This window comes from Antechinus flavipes, chromosome 6 (assembly GCF_016432865.1).
Source record: "Antechinus flavipes isolate AdamAnt ecotype Samford, QLD, Australia chromosome 6, AdamAnt_v2, whole genome shotgun sequence".
Lineage (NCBI taxonomy): Eukaryota > Metazoa > Chordata > Mammalia > Dasyuromorphia > Dasyuridae > Antechinus > Antechinus flavipes.
This window is the reverse complement of record NC_067403.1, coordinates 122,193,399-122,218,271: the sequence shown is the minus strand read 5'-3', so window position 1 is coordinate 122,218,271 and position 24,873 is coordinate 122,193,399. Positions and strand designations below refer to the sequence as shown.

The 24,873-nt window shown below is 36.5% G+C and overlaps 1 protein-coding gene across 1 annotated transcript in view; it reads right to left on the bottom strand.

Annotated features, from left to right (window-relative positions):
* Nucleotides 1-24,873, bottom strand: part of SNX25 (sorting nexin 25) — a 291,635-nt gene that overhangs the window by 176,376 nt on the left and 90,386 nt on the right. The window contains 3 exon segments of the mRNA XM_051965470.1: nucleotides 3,626-3,812; nucleotides 6,441-6,613; nucleotides 15,899-16,115. Of these exon segments, the coding sequence (XP_051821430.1) occupies nucleotides 3,626-3,812; nucleotides 6,441-6,613; nucleotides 15,899-16,115 (577 nt within the window).

Below are 24,873 nucleotides of genomic sequence, written 5' to 3'. Positions count from 1 at the left end.
GGAACAGAAAAAGAAACTACTCCAGTATACGCCAATAAAACTCTATGGACAATCCACAGGATCATGAATAGTATGACATGATTAAAGAACCAAAAAATATGCTTGCTTATCCTTCAGGAAAGAAACAATGAAATCAAGTTGATTTCAATCACTATAACTATATTAGGTACGATATAGTTAATACAATATAGATAATCCCAGCCAGGCTCTCACTTCTATTTAGCAGTTAGTTTTTCTATTGTACTCTTGTGATTCTCCACAGCAATTAAACAAAAACAAAAACAAATTTTTTTAGAGACTTCTCTCAAGTCATCAATTTCATCTAACTCCTGCTCCCCAATCCCCAACATGTAGAGCTGATGTACTAGTTGTCTGCTTCACTAGGAATAGGCCTGGATTTCTTTCAGCATTTCTGTTGCACTTGGTATCATCATCCATTCTTTCCTCTTTCCTTCCAGTTGTAGAGAAAGAGGTATCCTGATTCCTTGCCAATTTTTCTAATGATGACAGAGATACTTCCTTTGCCAGAGAGATCACAATCCACTCTACATCTCACCTTGTACAATTCTTTTCCATATTTTCCCTCATATGTCAGTAAACATTTATTAAGTACCTGCCGTGTAAGTCCTGGAGTATACAAAAGAGGCAGAAGTCCCTACTCTCAAATTCCTCACAATCTAATGGAGGAGACAAAAAGCAAAACGTATACAAACTACTTACAGGAATAATAATAAGAAATAATAAATAAGAATATAAAATAAGAAATAATTAAGAGAGGGAAAGCCCTAAAATTAAGAAAGATTGGGGAAGACTTCCTGGAGAAGATGAAATTTTAATTGGAATTTAAAGGAAGACAGAAATGAGAAAAGAGAGAACATGGCAAACATGAAAGGACAATCAGAGAAAAGGCCCCAGAAAAGAGGGCGTGACTTATTTGCAGGAGACCAGTGTCACTAAATCAAAGGGTATCTGATGGAGAATAAGGTGTAAGAATACTGAGAAGTAAGGGTATAAGTTATAGTGTCAAATCCTGCATTCTGTCCATTGCATGGATTCCAACAGTTACTCATCTCTAGGTGAGGAAGCAGGTGCTTTTTAACAACCAAGGAAATTTCAATTTGCACTAATCAGATGTAATAAGAAAATTAACCATTCCACCTGCCTCAAGGAAGAGCTGAGTTAAGAATGACCTAATCTGGAATGTTAAAAGTTGGAGGGGGAGGTTAGAAGTAGGAAGAGGATTAGAATTCTAAGGTACTGGTTGGAATCATTAAAATGGCAGCCCACTAATCAAGACTGGATATAAAAATAAGTAAAACTAAATGGAGGAATAGGTGTTGGGAGAATTTCTAGGGATGAGATAATAGAGGTTATCATGAGTTAAAGAGCAGATTTAGTGAGAATGAGTAGCACTGAAAGAGGAATGGAAAAACTTCCCAGGGTTACAATTGGCACGGTCTGATTGGCAACAGGGCAGAAAAAACAAAGGATTCAAGGAAAGAGGAGAACGTATCACTGAACTCAGGAGCTACAGAATTAAGAATCATGAAGGTAGCACTGCTTTGGATCAGGGTTTTTTAAACTTTTTCCAGTTGTGACCCCTTTTTTGCCCAAGGCATTTTTATGCAACCCTGGATATAAAGATTTAAAATTGGTATACAAATCAAACATTTGCTGATAATAAATCATAATTTTGTGATCCCCACATTCAGTTATCCATATAGGATCATGACCCACAGTTTAAGAAACTTTGCTTTGGATAATGGTGATGTTTAGGATAGAAACACTTCCATAGGCAGCTTGTACAAGTCATGGGAATGGAGGAGATCAGCAAAGTGGGACCCAAGAGTGGTCCAGGAGATATGTGAAGATGAGAGTAGGTGCTTAAGGTGCAGGGAAAGACTGAGCTTAACAAATACAGGAAGAAGAAAATTTCTCAGATCAGTAAGTAACCACATTAAAGGTGATTTACAGCTATATGGAACAAACTCCAAAGAAGGAAAGGTTGCCAAGTGATGGATAAGAAGGGTTAATCCCATTGTGCATTTTGGTGGTATTCATTTTCTCTTCTCTACTTGGGGCTGAGCTGATCATTTTTATAACCAAACCAAGGCCTTCAGCTCTAGTACCAAGGAACAACAGAAGTTATTAATATATGTCATTATGATGTTATTGGAAAACATCCCAAATAGGGAATGCATGTCAACATCTTCTCTAATACTGAGAGCTTGAGACATTTGCCCAGTCACAAAGCCAGCACTGGGAAGCAGAACTTGGGTCTCTGACTCTATTGCCAACTCTCTATCCATCGGTAGCTGGATGGTGTTGTGGAGAGAGCAGAAGTCAGGACCCGAGTTCAAATGCAGCATCTGAAACTTACTGATTGTGTTACCCTGGGAAGGATTAACTTAAACCCAATTTGACTTGATCTCCTCATCTGTAAAATGAGGATGATAATAATAGTATGTACCACCTAAATGGATGTAAAGCACTTAGTATGAATCCTGGCACACAGTAAGCAAGATAAGTGTTCATTATTATTAAGTGACTTGCGTCAGCCAATATGCATGAGAGGCTGGATTTGAACTTCCTGACTGCAAACTTACCCTTTATGCATCGCGTTGGCAGTGGAGTCAGGAAGACCCAAGTTCAAATCCAGTCTCAGATACCTAATTCCTAGATCACCATGGCCAAGTCACTTCATCTATGTTTGCCTCAGTTTCCTCATATGTAAAATACGACTTACCCCCTACCCCCAGAGTTGTTGCACATATCAAATGAGATAACATGTCATATAGTACTTAGCACAATGCCTGGTACACAGTAAGCACTATATATGTGAACTAGTCTGATGACTATTATGGTGCATTGTTTCTCTCTCTCTCTTTATATACACACACACACACACACACACACACACACACACACACACACACATATGTATAATTTTTTATTGACAGAACCTATGCCAGGATAATTTTTTTACAACATTATCCCTTGCACTCGCTTCTGTTCTGATTTTTCCCCGCCCTCCCTCCATCCCCTCTCCTAGATGGCAAGCAGTCCTATACATGTTAAATATGTTACAGTATATCCTAGATACAATATATGTTTGCATAACCGAACAGTTCTCTTGTGGTGCATTGTTTCTCAAACACTAACCATAGGTATCAACTATTTAGTTAGAAAGGACCTGGGAGGACATGGAAATCAAACTTTAAATTTGTAATTGAGGAAACTGAGTTCTAGGGACGTTACCCCAAATCCCACTGGCATTAAAGAGCAAAGGTGAAATTTAAATCCAGGTCTTCTGACATCCATTCTGAAGAAAAAACATAAGCGCTCCCTTCTAACAGTCCCTTATTTCTAGGCACTAGAGAAAGTAAGCAAGTGCCTATAATAACCAAGTAGCTTTCAATCTGCACTAATTAGATATGAGGAAAATTAACCATTCCAGCTGCCTCAAGGAAGAGTTGATTTAATTTAGACTTCATTAAATGACAAGATTTATAGATTTCCTTTCTTGCTGCTTCCTTCAAATCACATAGTTTGGCCTAATTTGGTAATAGGCCATGGGTCAGGAGCAAGTTGGACGTTGAACACACTATGAGTAAACATCAGGTACCTTAGTTGCTTCAGGAACTCAACGTCAGAGTTGCTGTTAATGAGCTTGATGAACTCCTCATAAGAAGGAGCATATGTGTAGGCTTTCTTGTGATGCTCATTCACCTGTTCTCTGTATTCCAGCTGAGCCAGTAGCATCTGGTTAATATAATCAGGGTCACTCAGCAACTCCACCACAGGCTGTAAGACTGAAGGAAACAGAAGAAGGCACTGAACAGTCATTCTTTTTTTTTCCTTTTTTAAATTTTTTTTCCCAGTTATTTTCTTTCTTAATTTACATTTCAATCGACATGAACATTTCTGCCTGCATTCTGGAAACATATATGATCTAAAGGTCATTTTTTGGGCAGGGACAGATCTGTAATTTCACTGGTTTAAAACCAATTTCTAATTCAAGTTTAACACTTGATATTCTTCATTATGTGACATATTATGCAAGATAGTCTTTATTATGTGAGCCACTGAGAATTTAAGTGACCATAATCAATAAGTGTCAGAGGTAGGAGCCGAACTTGGGTCTTTCCAACTAACTCTATCCTCTTTACCAGGCTACTTCTTCCAACATAGCTAGGACAAGCTATAAAATAAATTCATTTGTTCATTTAAAATAATAGATGTTTGGGGAAACTAGATGGTACAAAGGAGTTGGAAGGACTTGAGTCCAAATCTAGCCTCACTTAACAGCTATATGACCACAGATAAGTCACTTAACCCCAATTGCCTTGTCAAAAAATATTAAATAAAATTAATAGATGCTGATTTTAAAATAGACTAATTAATATCATATAAAATTAAGAGATTAAAAAAAAATTCCTTACAAATAGGCTCCATCCAATAAAATGGTCCAGGTGGATGGGTCCATTTCTGGATGTGCTGTCACTATCAATTTCTCCATTAAGAAACAAAGATAACAGTGAGGGAGAGAGGAAAGAAAGTTGCCAGGGTCCCATGGTTCTGCTCAAATGTTCCTCCTCTAAAATTCATACATTGAAATCTTTGATTATGCTTAAATAAGGGTTCCAGATATTTTAAGCAGTCTAAAGTGCCAAAATTTAAGAGTCAACACTGTTATGACAGACCAGGAGAGACTCCCAGCTAATTTTGTTTGTGACTGTAAAACAAGAGAAGAGCTAGAATAATACTTGGCTATAGTGGTTCACAGATACAAAAATGTACAAATGTTCACAAATATAAAAATCTGTTCTCAGATACAAAAATGTCTCCTATTGTTTAAAGGTGCTATTGGTTGATTACTAGAAGCTGGCCAATACAGAGAAAATGATGCATGTCAAACCAAACTTGCATGCAAGTGCATAGTTAAACATTTCTTTTATCCACAAAATTCCGAATTGGTCACTGGTAGTTTTTCAACCATCTGTCTCTGAATCACTGATCCTGGCAAAGACTATTGTATACAATAGGGAAACATTGCATACAAAAACGAGACCTTGACCAAGTGAGACTTCACAGGTCTGGACAGCAAAGGATGACTTTCTCCCTCGAAATATACAAGTAGTAGACTGAAGGCATGGGAGATTTTATTATCATAAGTACTTAGTTTTACTTAGATGTAGTTCTGCTAGGGGTAGAGGAGGATCAATAATGTATTAATAATGTTTGTTTTTAAAGAGAAAGGGCATTGGTTGAAAAAAGAAAAACAAAAAGATTTTTCTCCAGTTATGTGACCATTTCCTCTGAGACTCAGTTTCCTCATTTCTAAAATGACAGGACTACATGTTCTTTCCTATTTCAAAATAGTGATATAATATGATTTGAATTTTTTGGAATTGTATTGAAAGATCTCTCATGGGATCTCTCTTCTCAAAGATTCCTTTTTTTCCCCACCTAAAAATGAATTTCAGCAAACAACAATTGTCTCTTGACATTCTGGGTTAGGATATATTTTTCTTAAGTCAGACACTTTAAGACAGGGATCCTCAAACTTTTTAAATAGGGGGCCAGTTCACTGTCCCTCAGACTGTTGGAGGGCCGAACTATAATAAAAACAAAAACTTTGTTTTGTGGGCCTTTAAATAAAGAAATTTCATAGCCCTTGGTGAGGGGGATAATCGTCCTCAGCTGCCGCATCTGGCCCACAGGACGTAGTTTGAGGACCCCTGCTTTAAGATTTTGCCTTTTTTTTTTCTCTTTCAGGTTTTTTGCTGTGCAAAGCTATTTATTCCATTCTTTTAAAGCATACTGAAAGTTCTGTAATATTCTTGCTCTTTAAATCACCTTGAATTTATATAAACTATGAAATACAAATTAAAAAGATCCAAGACCCACCACTACCAATGAAATTCTAAATCTTAAAATACTTAGATCTTCCATCAGGATTTGACTCATGTAGATTTCTTTGCATTTATGTCTACGTGACCTAGAGCAAAATCACTTAATCTTCATGGGCCTCAGTTTCCTAATTCTGTAAAACGAGGGAGTTAGATTAGATGCCCTCTGAAGACCTTCCAAGCTTTAAGCCCATGATTCTGTGTTACTATCCCAACTGACACAAAGGCTATCATGAATGACTGTTTCCTTATGAAGGGCAGAAGGAACAGCTTTCTCATTTCAAAATAAATAAGAGGATGATTGTTCATTCGGCCATCTGTCACTATCTATTTTTATGCTTCTTATGGATGTCCAAAGCATGCTCTCTTTGCTGCTCTATTTCCACGTGAAATTTTCTTGGAATTTGATTTTCACACTTCCAAAACAAGAGTACAAAGGGAATGTATGTGCCATAAAAAGTGTTATCAACACATTAGTATGCACAGAAATCTAGTCATCTAAAAGCAATCTCAATTTTATAAGTCTACCTTTTGTTGTGAGAATTTCTGCAAGGACTATGCGCAAGCTGAGAGATTGGACATCCTTTGAGGGGAGAAGACAAAACACCAGAACCCGAGAACATGTTTGTAGGAACCTTACTTCTTCATCCGAGTTCCTTAAGCATGCATGTAATAAAAAGGGCCTCGGCTGCTCTTCTTGTCTAAAAATAGAAGGGGGAGAGGGTGGGAGAAAATTGTGGAAGTGAGTCATCTACATGGACAATTTGTTATTCATACATAATTAAGTAGAATTTACTCAAATGAGCTAAATAGAAACACATCTGAAAAAATACTTTTCCAACATGTGACATTTTATCAATTTTACACAATTTTCTTAGATTGAAATCCCATTTCTGTAACTTACCAGGGTATGATTTTGGGTTAGTTATATAACCTTCCTGAAATTCAGTTTCCCATTCCCTAAAATGACGAAATTATATTAGAGAGCCTCATGGGAAATTTATCTAAGGAATAGACTCACTTAGATACTCTAGTCTCAAGTACCTTTAAATTTCATTTTTAGCTCCCAAATTCTCTACCTCTAACCTCCATCTTCCCAACTTATTCAGAAGGCAAGAAAAACAAAACCTGTTATAGATATGTATAGGTTATATATATTTCTGCAAGAGGAAAGAAGATAACGAAAAGAAGAAAGGAAACAAAGAAAAGGAAAAAGAGAGAAAGGGTCATGGAAAAAAGGAACATGAAAGGAAGGGAAAGAGGAGAAGAAGGAAAAAAATATGCTCCCATCTGTACTCGAGTTTACCCCCTTTTCCAATAGGTAGACAGCATGTTTCATCATAAGACTTTTGAAATTGTTTATTGATCAGAGTTTCTAAGTTTTATAAAATCTTTACAAATATTAATGCTATTATGTAAATTGTTCTGGTTCTGTTCACTTCATTTTGCATCAGTTCATAATTATCTTCCCAGAATTTCTGAAGCCATCCCCTTCCCATTATTTCTTTTATATCATAAAACTACTCTGTCATATTCACATACCATGAATACAATAACTTATTCAGTCACTCCCCAATTGATGGACACTCCCCAATTTCTAATTCTTTACCACCAGAAAAAAAAAAAAGTTGTTATAAATATTGTTGTACACATGGGTCCTTTTCCTCTTACTTTGGTCTCTCTGGGGCATGGGATTAGTAGCAGTATCACTGTGTCAAAGGATATATCCAGTTTAATAGCTTTTGAAGCACAGTAATAAAATTGCTTTCCAGAATTAACCTCAAGCATAACCATCCTTAATTATTAGATTCAAAGGCTTTTCTTCAGTCTTCTTCCTCTTCAACTGAATGGAAGAAAGACCTCTTGAAATCTTCTGCTGCCTTAGTTTTGGTGATGTGATACCTACTTCTCTGTCTCCTCTTTTTCTTCCTTTATATGCCATATATTTGGGCAGTCCCCAAGGCTGAGCTCTGAATCTTTTCATTCTACATTTTCTCTCTTAGTGATCTTATCCACTGCTATATCTTAATTTTCATTGTTATGTTGGAGGATTCCTGAAAGGTATATTTCCAATCCTTTTTTACTTACTTCCTGAGCTCCTGATCCACACTGCTGACTATTATCAAAAGACCTCTAGAAATCTGACTCTTCTCCAAGGACCACAAATTCAAAGGATGTTTGCCTGTTCACAAAACCTAACTCCTCACCTTCCCTCCAAAATCATCCCATCCTCTGGTGTTCCTTTCTTTTACCATCACTACTATTTTCTCATTTTTCTCCTTTTTTATATGCTTTGATTATAAATACAGTAATCATCAACCAAAAAAAAAATTGAAATGCACAAACAAGGATAAAAAAGATTGGACATAAAACCACAAACTCCATTATTAGTAAATTGTTTCTGAAAGGTGTACATCAATGTTGTTAGCAAGATTAATTTTGTTTTGTTTCCACATCTTCTGATTGTATACACTTCCCCCAGGTTTTTTACATCACTGAAATCAAAATTTGTATTATTCTGATTCTATTTGCTTCATTTTACATCATTTCAAATATATTTTCCTGTATTTCTTTGAAATCTTCTTTTAATTTCTTATAGAATAATGATAGAATATAGATATATAGAATAATGAATACCATATTTGTTTAGCTATTCTCTAATTGTTGACCACATAAGTTTGTCTCTAACTGCTTGCTAACAAACAGTATTGTTATGAATGTTTATAGAGCAAGATCTTTTCCTTTCAATAAAATCTTTAGAGTATAGCAGTGGATTCACTAAGAAGTAGCTAGATAGCTTAATGGACAGAAGTAAACCCTAAAATATGGACTTGTTTATTAGCTGTGGGATCTTGGGCAAGTCACTCTGTTATCCTTAATCTACTGGAGAAGGATAGGCTCAGTCTGTATGTATCCTTTTTTGCTTAGCACAGTGCCTGAAATGTAATGAGTTATCTGATAAATGCTATTTCATTCATTCATCTAAACACTCCTCAGATCTTTTAACCTTGATTTAATTTTTGATGACATATTCTTATTTAAAATATTAACAGCAAAAAATTTTCCCTGTTACTTTTTTGTATTTTTATGTATATTGCTTTTAGTTTAACACTGAACTTTTTATAAAATTAAGTCCATCTTTTTTTTCCACCTATAATTTCTAACTATTGAAGCTAAGAATTCTTGTTTACCATTTTATGATAGATATATTATTTTATTTTTTACTTTTTTATATCTTGACTATTGAGCCATTTAAAACATAATATAGTTTATCGAGTAAAATAGAGATTTAATTTCATTTTTGTCATTCAGCCAGGCAAATTTCCCAGTGGTTTTTATTTAATAATGATGTTCATCTCAATATTTTCTTATCTTGGATTTCTCAATTATTACCCTGTTTATGCCCTTCAACAAATAAAAATATTTTAATCTCTTCTTATGCCTATATATATCCTTTCTCCTTATTTATTGCTACCATTTCTAAATTGAAAATACCCAATTAATTACATTTCAGTTTTGAAACTATAGGTTGATAAATGTACTTTTTCTCTTCCAAAGATGTCATTTTATCAATATGAGTATTCTTCCCATTAATGCAGATCATAATTAAACCATGTTTTAGCAGATGGCTTTCTGAGTTTTTGTGCCCAAACCTGGAGACCAACCTTCTGGTGATGAGGCTTAGCCAAGTTCAGTTAAGCCCATCCTCAGAGATCAGAAACACAATCTATTTCTCCTGGAAAAGTAAGTGAAGCATTTTGATCTTTGGAGAATATGGGAAAGGCTGCCATAGCTAAAGATTTTTGAGAACTTAGTCACCTCCATACTTCCATTAGGCACTGGAAAATTACTTTCACAGAAGCTGATAACTTTTTTCAAAAATGGAAATTAACTGAGTATCTCAAAATTCCAACATACCAAGACACTGTCCTTCAAATTGAAAGCATTTTAACAATAGCTGAAAACACTATTTGCTCTAAATGATGCAGCTGGAAGATATACCCAGACAAGTAATCGGCATAGGATGGCTTTGATTTTCAAAAAGGAAAAACATTTTTTCCTTCATTTCTAAAGGGAAAGTATTGTTCCCAGGAATTCAATGAATAAGGAAGAAAATGGTTAATGTTAAACTTCCATTTCTTTATACTTCACTGCTCAAAAAACCCCAAAATCATAAAGGCTTTTTTTCTGGAAATATATACAATAGTAAATTTTCTCATATCTGAAAAGAGTGGGTTAGACCTCATTATGTCTGAAGTTTTCTCCAGAACTAGCATTCTCTGACTCATATGCGTGGGATGCCTCCAAGTGGGAGTAGGTGAGCAAACACCACCAAAAGAATTTCCATGGTCTCCACTGTATCTGGAACACCTGAAAACAGCTCTATGAAAAGCCATTTAAGCCAACTGTCAATGTTTATTAAGGTCACACTACGAATTAGGCACTATACTAGGCACTGTGCCTTTAGAAGCTTCTAAAACTTCTTGCCAGGAAAATAAATTGAAAATCACTTCACAAACTGAAAATGCATGGAAAAAGTAAGGAAAAATTATGTTGAATTATTTTGCCATAACAACAACAACAATAATAATAATTATAATTATAATAATTATTATTAATAAAAAAGGAATTATGTAGTGAGACAATGCAAAACATTTACCAAATTGCTTCAAGTTTATTGAAAATCATCTTCCCTCTAATTTTAGTGAGATTACTGGTTTATTATACATGTGCTGGAAAAACATAAATTTGGAATGGGTTTGCATTAATTTTTTAGAAATTTAAATTTTTTGGTCTCTCAAAGCAGCATGGGATAGTTTACCAAAAAAAAAAAAAAAAAAAGCAATGGATTTGGAGTCAGGAGTTATTCAGTCATGTCCAACTCTTCATAATCCCTGTGGAGTTTTTCTTGACAAAGGTACTGGAGTAGTTTGCCATATCCTTCTCCAACTCATTTTACAGATGAGGAAACTGTGGCAAACAGGGTGAAGTGATTTACTCTGGGTCACACGGCTAGTAAATATCTGACTCCCCAAGGTCACACTAATAAGTAGCAAAGATAGGATTTGAACTCAGGACTCTATTGCCCACTATCTCCTTTCCCTGCATCTTATTTTATACATGAAGAAATTAAGGCCCTGAAAATTGAAATGACTTGTCAAAGTTATATGAGTAATATAATATCATAAACAGAATTTGAATAGTACTGACTACAAATCCTTAACTTGGCCTTTCACCAAATTACCAATGTTAAACCTTTCTTTGACTATTAAATTTTAAAGGATGAATGAAGAAGCTATGTTCTCTCCTCTATGAAATCTTCCCATAGGCCTCCAAATCAAAAACAACATTTTTCCCCTCTGTATAATGCAAAGCATTGTTTTTCACATGCCTGGTGCATTTATATGTTATTTTGAACAACAGTTATCTGACTCTGTGAAATGAACCCCCTCGTAATCCCATCATGAATGATGTTGACTATGGAAATTGGTATCTTCCCCAGTATCTAGGCCAATGCTCTGCAAGTGGCAGATGTTTTTATTTGTTAAATTAAAATGAAGCCAGGGCAGCTGAACTGTAGGGGCAGATAGCAATAATATTAATAGCTCTGATGCCAGCATCAACTTTTGTCCTGTTCCAAAGCTAACTATAAGTAGCTCATAAAAGTGTACAGGTAGAAACAGACACCTTAGCCTGATACTCTTAAGATGACCGAATTACGTTATGCAGCAAAACAACTGAATGGACATGTATACATATATTGTATTTAATATATATTTTAACATATTTAACATATATTGGGCTACCTGCCATCTGGGGGAAGGAATGGGGGGAAGGAGGGGAAAAATTGGAACAAAAAGTTTTGCAAATGTCAATGCTGAAAAAATACACATGCATATATTTTGTAAATAAAAAACTATTAAAAAAAAAAAAAAGATGCTCATGACAGGTTCATGATATATATGCCCTTGGAAAAATGGGTATTCCTGAGTGGAGGCAATAAACTTTAACTGGTTAACAATTAATGACAAAATGAATATCACAATGAGGAGCTGAGCAACTATTTTTCAACCTTTTCATGAGCTTTGTCTCTTCTAGGTTCCAGCCAAGAACTTTCAACTATTTGTTCAAACTAAAACCACTAGCTACCTAATTCTGAGATTTGGTGCCCCTAGATGCTGCTGCCACCTGGATTCTTGTGTCTCCCCTCCTCAGTCTGGACTTGGCTAGGCAGGGACAACCTTATACTGATTAGCAGTCTGAAGCAGCTCCAGAAGGTGAGACCCTTATCCTTGTGCCTCTAAAATGCATTTAGGTCCCTATTATTTTGAGGGTAGAATGATATAGTATATCTCTTAGGGAGGATGTAGCAATAACCCTAAGATTACCTGGCCCTAACTCTAAAGCTATCTGGCCTTCGGAGTGCTGAAGTCCCATAAACAATGCTGGCTTCAGATCTGTTGGTAAGTAATAACAAAGTTCCTAAAACAATCTAAGCCACAGAATTCAGTAATGGGGTGCAACTCCATCTATAAGCCATAGAATTCAATAATTTTCAATTCCACCTTTAAGACCACTCCTTAATTCTATCTCTAAGCCAAAAAATTAACACACATTGAAACACCTGACCTTTCTATCTTTTTCCATAAATTTATCTTCTGGTTTTTGGTTCTTTGGTCAAATTATTTTGGAACTTCGCCTACTTCAATTGGCATTACAATTATAGTAAACTTTGTCCCCTGACTTGGGGGGAAAAAAAAAAGACAATGAGGGGCTGAGCTATATTCCAACAAGAATCTTGGGGTATATATGACACTGAGGACCCAATCTTTTGTTTTTAAAATAATAGCTTTTTATTTTCAAAACATATGCAAAGATAGTTTTCAACATTCACCTTTGTAAAACCTCATATTCCAAATTTTCCTTCCTCACTTCCTCCCTCACCCACCCTAGGTAGCAAGTAATCTGATATATGTTAAACATGTGAGCACCTAATCTCGATCAAAGAGATTTAACAATTTCTTTATTGCCCATCTGACAAAAGGGAGAATGGATATTTTCCCCAGACCTTTCAGAATAAATAAAATGAGCAGGAATTCACCCATTTTCCTGAACTTAGAATTTCTTTACTATCTTTCATTTGATCTTAACCTGGATAAGCCTTTGAGCAAGATTTCCCATTATGGCTGATTTCTGGATGAGGAAATAGAAAAGGGGAAAAATCTTCATCCTAATTCAATAATTAGTTATTAATAAAATAAAAAAGTAAACATTTATCCCAATAGTATGATAGCTTGAGTTCCCTTCTTCAAAATGTACATTCATTTATGGGAGGCATAAATCCACCCACCCAAAAACAGCTCTCTTTGTTACACTAGCAAAGAACTCATTTTTTACTATGTTCCCAAACAGTAATTCTTGATATCTTTTTTACATTCTCACATTCAAATACCATCTCTAAATATCACACACAGTTTCTTTAAATCAGTTTTCAAGGTGTTATAATGCTAAGAAGTTCTTAATATTGTGTGGGTCAGAAATCATTTAATAAAAAAAGACTGGAGAGATCTCTAGAAGCAAAGCAAAGTTTATGATATGTTCTACCGAGAATTGGGCGTCCCACCCATCGAAGGGAGGAAGGACCATAGTGGGCAGGGTCAACGCTTTTAATACCTAACGCAAATTCCCCCTCCTAACACTGACCCTCATCCTTATTGGCTGAGGATCTTACATTCTAAACAAGGGAACTGCCCAAGAAATTGAACTTGACCATTAAGTACATAGTTGCCCATATTTGGTTGAAATAGGGAGGATAACAAGAAAAGGACTTAAGTATGTTCTTGGGGGATAACAGGGAGGAGACTAAGTATGCCCTTAAAAAGATAGCAGGGAGGAGACACTTCAAGTATGCCCTTGACTTAATGTTTAAAGTCCTTCAGGCCGATTCAGACTTTGAAACAGATGAAGCCTTACTCGATTTTCACAACTGTCTTGAAAGATCTCACCTTATCTCATTCAATATGGTATTCTATAAGGGGAAACATAAACTATATTTGACTAAAAATTGCAAAAGTATTCAAGATGTTCAAGATAACTGTAAAAACTGATTCTTCAATAGATTAGTTGATCAGTGGAATAGGTTAGGTTCAAAGGACAAAACAATCAATAACCTTAATTCTAGTGTTTGAAAAACCCAAAAACCCCAGCTTTCCGGATAAGAACATTTGACAAAAATTGCTGGGGAAATTGGAAACTAGTATGGCAGAAACTAGGCATTGACCCACACTTAACACCGTACACCAAGATAAGATCAAAATGGGTTCATGACCTAGGCATAAGAATGAGATTATAAATAAATTGGAAGAGCATAGGATAATTTACTTCTCAGACCTCTGGAAGAGGAAGGAATTTATGATCAAAGAAGAACTAGAGATCATTATTGACTATAAAATAGAAAAATTTGATTATATCAAATTGAAAAGTTTTTGTACAAACAAAACTAATGCAGACAAGATTAGAAGGGAAGCAATAAACTAGGAAAACATTTTTACAGTCAAAGATTCTGATAAAGGCCTCATATCTAAATATATAGAGAATTGACTCTAATTTATAAAAAAAATCAAGCCATTCTCCAATTGCTAAATGGTCAAAGGATATGAACAGACAATTCTCAGATGAAGAAACTGAAACTATTTCTAGCCATATGAAAAGATGCTCCAAGTCATTATTAATCAGGGAAATGCAAATTAAGACAACTTTGAGATACCACTACACACCTGTCAGATTGGCTAGAATGACAGGGAAAAATAATGTGGAATGTTGGAAGGAATGTGGGAAAACAGGGATACTGATACATTGTTGGTGGAATTGTGAATACATCCAGCCATTCTGGAAAGCAATTTGGAACTATGCTCAAAAAGTTATCAAACTGTGCAAACCCTTTGACCCAGCAGTCATCCCAAAGAGATCTTAAAGAAAGAGAAAGGGACTTGCATGTGCCAAAATGTTTGTGGCAGCCCTCTTTGTAGTGGCCAGAAACTGGAAACTGAGTGGATGCCCATCAATTGGAGAATGGCTGAATAAATTGTGGTATATGAATAATATGGAATATTATTATTCGGTAAGAAACGACCAACAGGATGATTTCAGAAAGGCCTGGAGAGACTTACACGAGCTGATGCTGAGTGGAATAAGCAAGACCAGGAGATCATTATATACTTCAACAACAATACTATATGATGATCAATTCTGATGGACCTGGCCATCTTCAGCAATGAGATGAACCAAATCAGTTCTAATGGAGCAGTAATGAACTGAACCAGCTACACCCAGCGAAAGAACTCTGGGAAATGACTAAGAACCATTACATCGAATTCCCAATCCCTGTATTTTTGCCCGCCTTCATTTTTGATTCCCTTCACAGGCTAACTGTATAATATTTCAGAGTCTGATTCTTTTTGTACAGCAAAATAATGGTTTGGACATGTATACTTATTTTGTATTTAATTTATACTCTAATATATTTAACATGTATTGGTCATCCTGCTATCTAGGGGAGAGGGGAGGGAGAAGGAGGGGAAAAATTCGAACAAAAGGTTTGGCAACTGTCAATGCTGTAAAATTACCCATGCATATAACTTGTAAATAAAAAGTTATTAAAATTTAAAAAAAAAAGAAAAAAAAGAGAAAAACTGATTCTTCTCATGAAAAATAACTATTATACTGAGAATATTTTCATGTAAAAAGCATCCTCTATGGAATACCAATCTCTTTGTAAAACCTGATTTGGAAACAGTCATAAAACTAAAAACAAAAATACATCAATACAATTATATTATATTGATGTGCAATCTGCATGCTTATTCATAAGCAAAGTACAAATGAGAGATTGTAACCTGTGTGAATTGATTTTCAACCCAACAAGAACAAATGGAAAAGAAAAGCCCTGGATTGTTTTATTTTCCCCCCTGGCTCAAAGGTGTTACCTGGCTTGGGCAGCTTTGAGGTCACAGAAGTGGGTGAGCAAAGTCTTGACAACATCACTACATACAACTTTCACCACATCCACATGACTCAGTCTGTGGCGCAGCTGTTTGGCAACTTCCCAGAAATCTTCTGAGAGCAGGTGGTAGAGCTGTCCCTCATCTCTGCTGAGGTTCCCATACCAGGATAGAATATAATCCCTATAACTGTAGTCGAACACTAACAAAAGAAAAAACAAAACCATAAATGAAACTTGAATATAGATACAACAGAATCACAAAGACCATTTCTAGAGGTGTCTTACAGATGTGAACCCTCAACTAGTTTATTCTCATGAATTGTTAAAATGAAAATTTTTATCAGATGACCTTTCCTAGGCTTCCCTGTTTACATAGAATAAGGAGAGACAGAAACTCTTCATTCAGCCTCTACTGTTTCAATGATATGAGGTAAAATTCTTAAATCAGCCCATTTGGTTTTCCCACCTTTAAGACACCTTCATAAGGCAATTACAACAACCTTAGTCAGTACTTGGTCAGGATTCCACATGGTTCTTCCTTGATTCTTCCCCCTTACTCAATAGATCCTGCCCCCCCAATCTCTCTGCTCCCCAAAGACTTTAAAAGTTGTATACTCTGAAATGCATTATTGCTCACACAGTATGCTGCTTCTGGTTGGTATCTGCTTGAGCCTATGAAGCTATTTACATTAAATAAATAGCAAACTTTTGTAACCTGTAATGGATGGCTTCTTGTAGTTGCTCCATATTTTGAACCAAATCTTTACAATCTCTCCCAAATCTATTTCATATTACTAGTTCTGGTGCTTATTTATCACTTCATTATTACTATCTGTGGAATAGTTGCTGCTTACAGCACACAAAGTCTAAAGCAATAATCTGTTACTTTTTTGTATATTATGGACCCCTCAGGCAATCTGGGGAAGCCTATGGACCCCTTACTTTATTCTAAATTCTACACTTGTTCAACTGCATCATCAATAAATTACTAGCATTATATATTACCTACTATGTTCCTGGCACTTTGCTAAGTGCTTTATCAATATTATCTCATTTGATCTTCACAACAACCCTGGAAGGTACGTGCTATTATTATCCCCATTTTACAGAAGAGGAAATTAAGATAAATAAAGGATAAATAATTTGACCAGAATCACAGCTGTTAAGTTTAAATATATGAGGCAGTAAAATGAGCCTGTACTAAAAGACCAAGCCCATTAAAATTTTATATCTTCTCCAGGATCTAACACAATGCTTCATAGTGATCTCTCTCAGCTACAACATTCCATGATTCACCTAAGGAGGAATGCTGTTAATATAGACCAGGGCTTCTTAAACTTTTTCTACTTGTGACTCCTTTTCACCCAAGAAATTTTTACATGACCCCAGGTATATAGGTATATAAAATAGGCAAGCAAATCAAACATTTACTGATAATAAATCAAAATTTCATGATCCCCACATTCAATGTGAACCACAGTTTAAGAAATTGGGTTATAAACAGCCTCAGGATGATATAGAGAGTGCCTTCTCACTTTCTCTCTAGAGTAAACAGATCCCCACTTCCTCATATTTTTCTCAGTTTCAAGTCAGCTTCTCTGCTAGAGTATCAGTCAATTCTCAAACATTTTAAGTATCTTCTACATGCCAGGCATTATGCTAGTTGAAGATACCAAGAAAAGCCAAAAAAAAAAAAAAGGCAATTCTTATTCTTGAGGGGCTCAATCTAATGAGGGAACAAATGTGGAAATAACTATATAACAAGATATATACACAGGTTATCAAAGGAGGAAAGGCATTAAGAGTTCAAGGAGATGAAGAAAGGCTTCCTGCAGAAGGTAGGACTTTCTCTGGGATTTGAAGGCAGTCAGGGAATCTATACAAAGATGGGTAAAGGGACATTCTCAACGTGCCTCCTGAAAGCTCTCAGCTCTGTTAATAGCTGACTCAAGAGGCTGTGGATGAGCAAACCAGAAGTGAATAGACTGGTTTGGAATAGAAAGGACTGAAGATCATTCTGTAGCACAATCCCACAAGGAGCATGAGACAAGCCATCTAGTTTATTATTCTAGCCCCTAGGAGTTGTGGGACACCAGAGACTTAATGAAGTCACTGAAAAAGAAATTTTGTGATTCAGAATTCTGGGTCTGTTGGTATCTCTGTTCTCAGTGCTCAAACTACAAAATAGAATCAATCTTTCTAAGGGCAAAATGAAGTGCAGTCTGGCCTTTGGGGGTCCCAGGAAAAGAGTCACTGAGGTAATTGTGAAGTTCTCTTTTTGCCTAGAAAATATATACTGAGCCTGGGCAGAGTCTACCATAGTCTGTATAACGAGAGAAGTTACTGGTAGAAAGTGGAGGAAAACGGAAAGGAAGATCCTTCCTCAGAAGTATTAAATTGGTTTTCAGAGACTGTAAGAAACAAGATATCTTACTAAGAAGTCCACTGACTCATTGATGAATGCAGGAAAGACTTTATATTCTCAAAAGAATGAGTGTCTAGGTGAGTAGACACACTTTTGAACTCCAAAGACAGCATTTTATTTCCTATCCTGATGCACAAGTCCTTCCCCTGATTTCCCATTCATTGGATGTTACAGAAGTTACATGATATGAATCTCCACCCCTCATTATACTTTGTAATGGGACTAGTTAGTCCCTACTCCCAAAGAGCTTACATTTTAGAAGGGGAAAGGGAACTGAGGAGAACAACAAAGAACAAAGGATTCTTTTCAAATCTCAGGTCACCATCCCTGATGACAAAAGTCAGTCCCTGCCCCTAAGGAGCTTACAATTCTTTTGTGGGAAGATTCCTTGATGTCCATGTGGGTTTCACTTTTCTAATTTAAGTTTCATTTCTCCAATTTGATTTTCATAACTATGGAAACCCAAAATACCCATCCATTTCTTACAGAGACCATTTCTCCTACCCCAGTCACTCGGTTCAGAGAGTTCTTTATTTTGGACTCCCTGAATTTGCCATTGCCTCTGAACTCTAGCAACTGGCCATATTTCTCATTTTAGTCTTAACCTCTTGGATATTATCTGGATATTGGTAGACTGCAGACTATTTAATAATGGACTGGCTTTTCCTTAGGATTCTAGCTCCTGTTCTGTCTCCAAGCTTGTCTCTCTATACACCTGTTCAGGGGTTTCCCTAATTACTGGCATGAAACAGTTCTGCACTATCTCATCATGCTTATTTGTTCCAACTCTAGACAGATGACTTACAGCACCCATGGCAGGGCAAAGACCTCAGAGCTGTGACAACTATCCTTTCAAACAGCTAACCACACCATAGAAAGCATGGGAGACACTACAAAGGCACAAATTTCTGTATGAGACAGTCCTTGGAAAGAAAGCACAGGAACCCAGCTGGCATCTGAGGGCATTCTCCAAGCAAATAGAGATCCTTTTGGGGCTCCTAGTACAGTGAAAGCTGTTTATGGTGCTCTTTCTACCAGGATTCCCCACAGACTAAGCCCCCTGCCTCATGAACCATGATCCATATTGGAACCACTGGAAGACTTTTTACAAATCTCAGAACCCAGCTGGTTAGCCAGCAGATCAATGAGCTTCAGCATGAGAAAGTGACTGCAACAGACCAGCTCTTCCTGTATTTGGCATGGAATTTGCTTGTTCTGGTAGATTCATTTTTGGAAGACTTATTTACACTTATTTGGAATGAAATTCCAATTTCAGGCTAACTGAGTAGAAAATGACACTAACTTCCCAAGCTTATTTGACAAGAGATGGGCATTGACTCATAAATCAAATCAAACCCAACCTTGATTTTTAGCACTTTCCCAACTCACCAGGAGGCAGTCAGGAAACTCAGAGTCAAATCTAGCTTTGCCACTTAACAGTTATGTGATGTGACAGAACTAGATTTGAACCTGGGCTTCCTGACTGACTTGCTTTTGGTCATTTTCCATCTGTATCATTTCAATCTCCTCTCCTTTACAGATGAAGAAACTGAGATACAGAAGGTTTGATAATTTCCCTAGCTCTCATAGCCATTAAAGTGAGGAGACTGAAATAACTGATCTCTTCAAATCTCTTATGACTGGCCTTTTCTGTGATGTAAGTCTCTTCAGGACTTTGAAAAAGGACATGGGGCAAGGTCCTTCATTGCCTTCCTGTGACCCCCATCCATGGATTACTTATTTAACTGCCTGTTCTATTGCTCATCTTATTTTTATACTCCAGATCAAATTTTAAGGAAGGTGTGTGTAGGAAATAAATAATCAAATTGTAATATATGAATGTAGTGAAATATTATTAGGCTGTCAGATAAGCCAAATATGAGGAATTTGGAGAAATATGGGACTACTTATGGGTCCAGACTTAGTGGACTTCTTGTAATGAACTTATAAGAAGACACAGCCAAGAGTGTCACAATGGCATGAATGATACTACTTGTGATATAAGTAGCTGTTCTCCACACACACACACACACACACACACACACACACACACACATATGTATATGTGTGTGATATAAGTAGCACAGCAGATAGAGCACTGAGCCTAGAATCGATAAATTCAAATTCAGTCTCAAATACTTGCTAGCTATGTGAACTCTGGGCATGACACAATCTCTGCCGGCCTTAGTTTCATCAACTATAAAATGAGGGTAATGATAATGGATAATTGACATCAGAAATAGTAAATATGAAATAAAATTTCCTGGACTAAGGAAAAAGACAAGTTCCCCTTACAATTAACCAGGAGAAAATGACAAATGGTCAAAGGATATGGACAGATAATTTTCAAATGAAGAAACTGAAACCATTTCTAAGCATATGAAAAAGTGCTCTAAATTGATCAGAGAAATGCAAATTAAGACAACTCTGAGATACACACCTCTCAAATTGGCTAAGATGACAGGAAAAGATAATGACTAATGTTGGAGGGAATGTGGGAAAACTGGGACACTCCTACATTGTTGTTGGAACTGTGAATGGATCCAAGCATTCTGGAGAGGAATTTGGAACTATGTTCAAAAAGTTATCAAACTGTGCATACCCTTTGACCCAGCAATGTTTCTACTGGACTTATATCCCAAAGAGATCTTAAAGGAAGGAAAGGAACCTACATGTGCAAAAATGTTTGTGGTAAGAAACTGGAAACTGGATGCCCACCAGTTGGAGAACAGCTGAATAAATTATGGTATATGAATGTTATGGAATATTATTGTTTTATAAGAAATGATCAATAGGATGATTTCAGAGAGGCTTGGAGAGACTTACATCAACTGATACTAAGTGAAATGAGCAGACCCAGGAGATCATTATACATGGCAACAAGACTATACAATGATCAATTCTGATGGACATGGCTCTATTCAACAATGAGATGAGATTCAGACCAGTTCCAATGGACTTGTGATAAAGAGAGCCATTTACATTCAGAGAGAAGACTACGGATACTGAGTGTGGTTCACAGCATAATATTTTCACTCTTTTCATTGTGGTTTGTCTGAAATTTATTTTCTTATTTTTTGCTGGTTTAATTTGATTTTTCTTGTGTAGCACGATAACTGTATAAATATGTATGTATATATTGGATTTAACATATATTTTTACCATGTTTAACATATATTGTATTACTTGCCATCTAGGGGAGAGGATGGGGAAAGGGGGGGGGGGAGACTGGAACACAAGGTTTTGTAAGAGTTAATGTTGAAAAATTATCCATGCATGTTTTGAAAAATAAAAACGTTAATAAAAAATAATAATAATAAAAGAAAAAATTCTTTCATCTTTACAAAACTTTGTGTTCCAATTTTTTTTCTCCTTCCCTTCCCCCTACCCCCTGCTTTAGATGGCAAGTAATCTAATACATGTTAAACAAGTACAATTCTTCTATACATATTTAATATACAAAACAAAAACAAGTATTACATGAGGTAAAGAAAGCCATTGTTTGGTTTAGCCTGAGCAGAGTTAGCAAGAGTAAGGAAAAAGGTATCGTTAAAGAGAAGACACTTGGAGGGAAAGAAAGAAAGTACCTCATAATGGCTTTAGTCCTGAAGAGAACTTAGCAATGATTTTCATCATAAGCATGTTTTTTTATAGGACAAAATAGCCTTGGGGGTTATAAAGACACAAATTGACAAGGTAATGTCAGGGAGCTAAGTGGCAGAACAGGTCCCAGACATGCTTAAAGATATGCCAATCAAGATAATCTGTGAAAACTTAACTTTTTAATAAGATAGTCTGGAAGAACTAAGTTCCACAAAAGTTGTTGTGACTGACTTTAAAGATACTAATTAAATTGGAGACAAGATGAAAGACGTAACAGACTAACTTCACATTATTTTATATGAATAGGATTTGGCAGTTCTCCTCAATAACAACTATTAATGAGGTCAGAGTAACAATTCCTAATTCAAAATACACGTGACAAATTTATAAAGGCTTTCTCTTAGCCAAAAGATACATTTATTTAGGAGAAGTTGCAGACAAAATGAAAAGGTAAAATAGATACCAGGAGGGGTAGATATGAAGTAGATTTTGGAGAGCCAACAGGGTCAGTAATAAAAGGGGTTTGGAAAAAGCCATTAAAAGAATATAACATGAGATACGAGTACACCATTGATGGGCCAGTTAAATTCATATAGGAGTTTAGCACATTAATCAGAATTAGATATAGGAAGGAGAAAGATGCCATTAAAGGGAAGACACTATGAGGAGGGAGAGAGTACCCCAGAACTGGCTTAATCCGGAAAAAGACTTAGCAAAGATCTTCATCATATGCATTATAGGGAAAATATAACCTTGGAACTTCTCAGGAGAGATGGGGAAATAAAGGTGGTAACAAGGATTTATGTTGAGAAGTTGAGACTGCCTTGAAGATATTAACAAAGGCAGTCAGGTGTTATGCCACAGTTCTCAGTTTCTCTAATTATCCTGACCCAGTCCTGACTCAGTTTCTCTGCTTCTCAAAGCTCAGTCCTGCAAAAACCTCCCCTCCCTCTTTATCAGAATCTTTGATAAAGACAAAAGATCTTATGTTTTAGAATATCAGAATGCCTCTCCCCATCCCAAATTATCGGAATGTCAGATACTGTTATCAAGATGCCTTCCCCCCATCTCAGGGGAGGCTCACCCTACCCTGTCAGAGTTCCGTTCCCATTCTCAATACCCTGACTCTACCCCTGCCTCAGTATACCCCCTAAGTCTGAGTCATTGAGAACTCACATTGTTTGCTGGATTCTTGGAGATGATAGTCTCATTCAGCCCTAGGACCAAACCATGCATCCATTTGGTCCCAGTAAATCTCTCCCATTAAATGAATTATTAAATACTCTCTAATCTCTATCTTGCCTCAGTTTCTCTGGTATTACACTAGGAAAGTGTCATAAGTATCTTAAAGATGTTAATTAAGGTAGTCTGGACACATCATGGTTGTCTTAAATATGGTCATAGGATAGTCTGGGAAACTAAGTTCCCAGGATGAGTGTTTTAGCATTTCCTGAAACAGGGAGAGAATAAGTTTACATTGATGTAAACTGTGTCCCTTTAATCTTGGGGGAAGAGTAGTCCTGAGTCTCAAATCCTCCCACCCCTCTAACCCTAACCCTAACCTAACCTTCCTGTTCACAGGGAAAACTCCCAAAATCCAAACACTCCTATTCAATTGGAGATCTTGGCCAGGGGCATGATCACCACCCTCTACTGAAAGGTCCCCCAGCTCTGGGCCAAAACAAACCTATATAAGGCCTGTCAATCCATCTCTGCTAATTCCTAATCAGGAATGCCCACTGAGTTGCCTCTCAGTGTAAACCCATCTTTGCAAAAGTCCTAACAGGAGTTTGCCTGCTAAGAAAGCTGTTTTCTTGGCGTAATAAACTCATTCTTGCCACAAACCTCCAGCTTCTATTCATTGGGGTTTGCGAATTTTTTTCACAAAGCCTCTGTGACTGGCCAGGGGATCCCATTGCTGTCAGGGGATCTCTCAACCCTCATTTTTCACACCTCAACAACCTCACTACTCCCAGGGTTGTAGTGAGGCTCAAAGAAGATAGTATTTGGGAAGTACTTAGCACAAGACCAAGAAACAGCCAGTGGCTCAGTGGAGAAAGCACTGGGTCTGGAGTCAGTGAAGTAGTAATAAAGGTATCAGGAGTGGTAATATAGGGTAGAAATATGAAATAGATTTGGGAAAGAAGAATAGTTCAATTGACACAAAGAATTTGTCACAGGCATCCATCACAAGTTTGGTTTGCTATTTTATTTATGTGAAATAGCTTTAGAGGCTCAAGCCACTACAAGTAGGCAAGGCAGAGTCATAAATGAATGAACAATTTACTTTTGGGGGACACATCTTTTTATAGCTCAGAGAAGATGGAGGGTAGAGTAGGATCTAATAAGTAAAGGGAGGAATGAGGAAGGTATTTGGTAGCACAAAAGGAAGAGGGGGAAATAAAGGCAGGATCTAAGAAGTGACAAGATGTGTATTGATATGTTGAGACTGTCTTAAAAGACATTTGGGATTAAGTGACTCGCCCAGGGTCACAGAGCTAGGAAGTGTTAAGTGTATGATGACAAATTTGAACTCAAGGCCTCCTGACTTCATGGCTGGTACTGTATCCACTGCACTGTTTAGCTGCTTCAGAAAACAAATTTCTTGAGAAAGCACCATCTGTGGAGAGAGTCATCTGTACCCAGAGAGAGGGACTGAGTGTGGATCACAACATAGTATTTTCACTTTTTTGTTGCTGTTTGCTTGCATTGTGTTTTCTTTTTCATTTTTTCCCTTTTTGATCTGATTTTTCATGTACATCATGATAACTGTGGAAATACGTATAGAAGAATTGTACATGTTTAACATGTATTAAATTACTTGCCGTCTAAGGCAGGGATTAAGGGAAAGGGTTAAGGGATTAAGGGAAAAAATTTTGGAACACAAGGTTTTACAAGGATGAATATTGAAAATTATGCTTTAGTTTCGA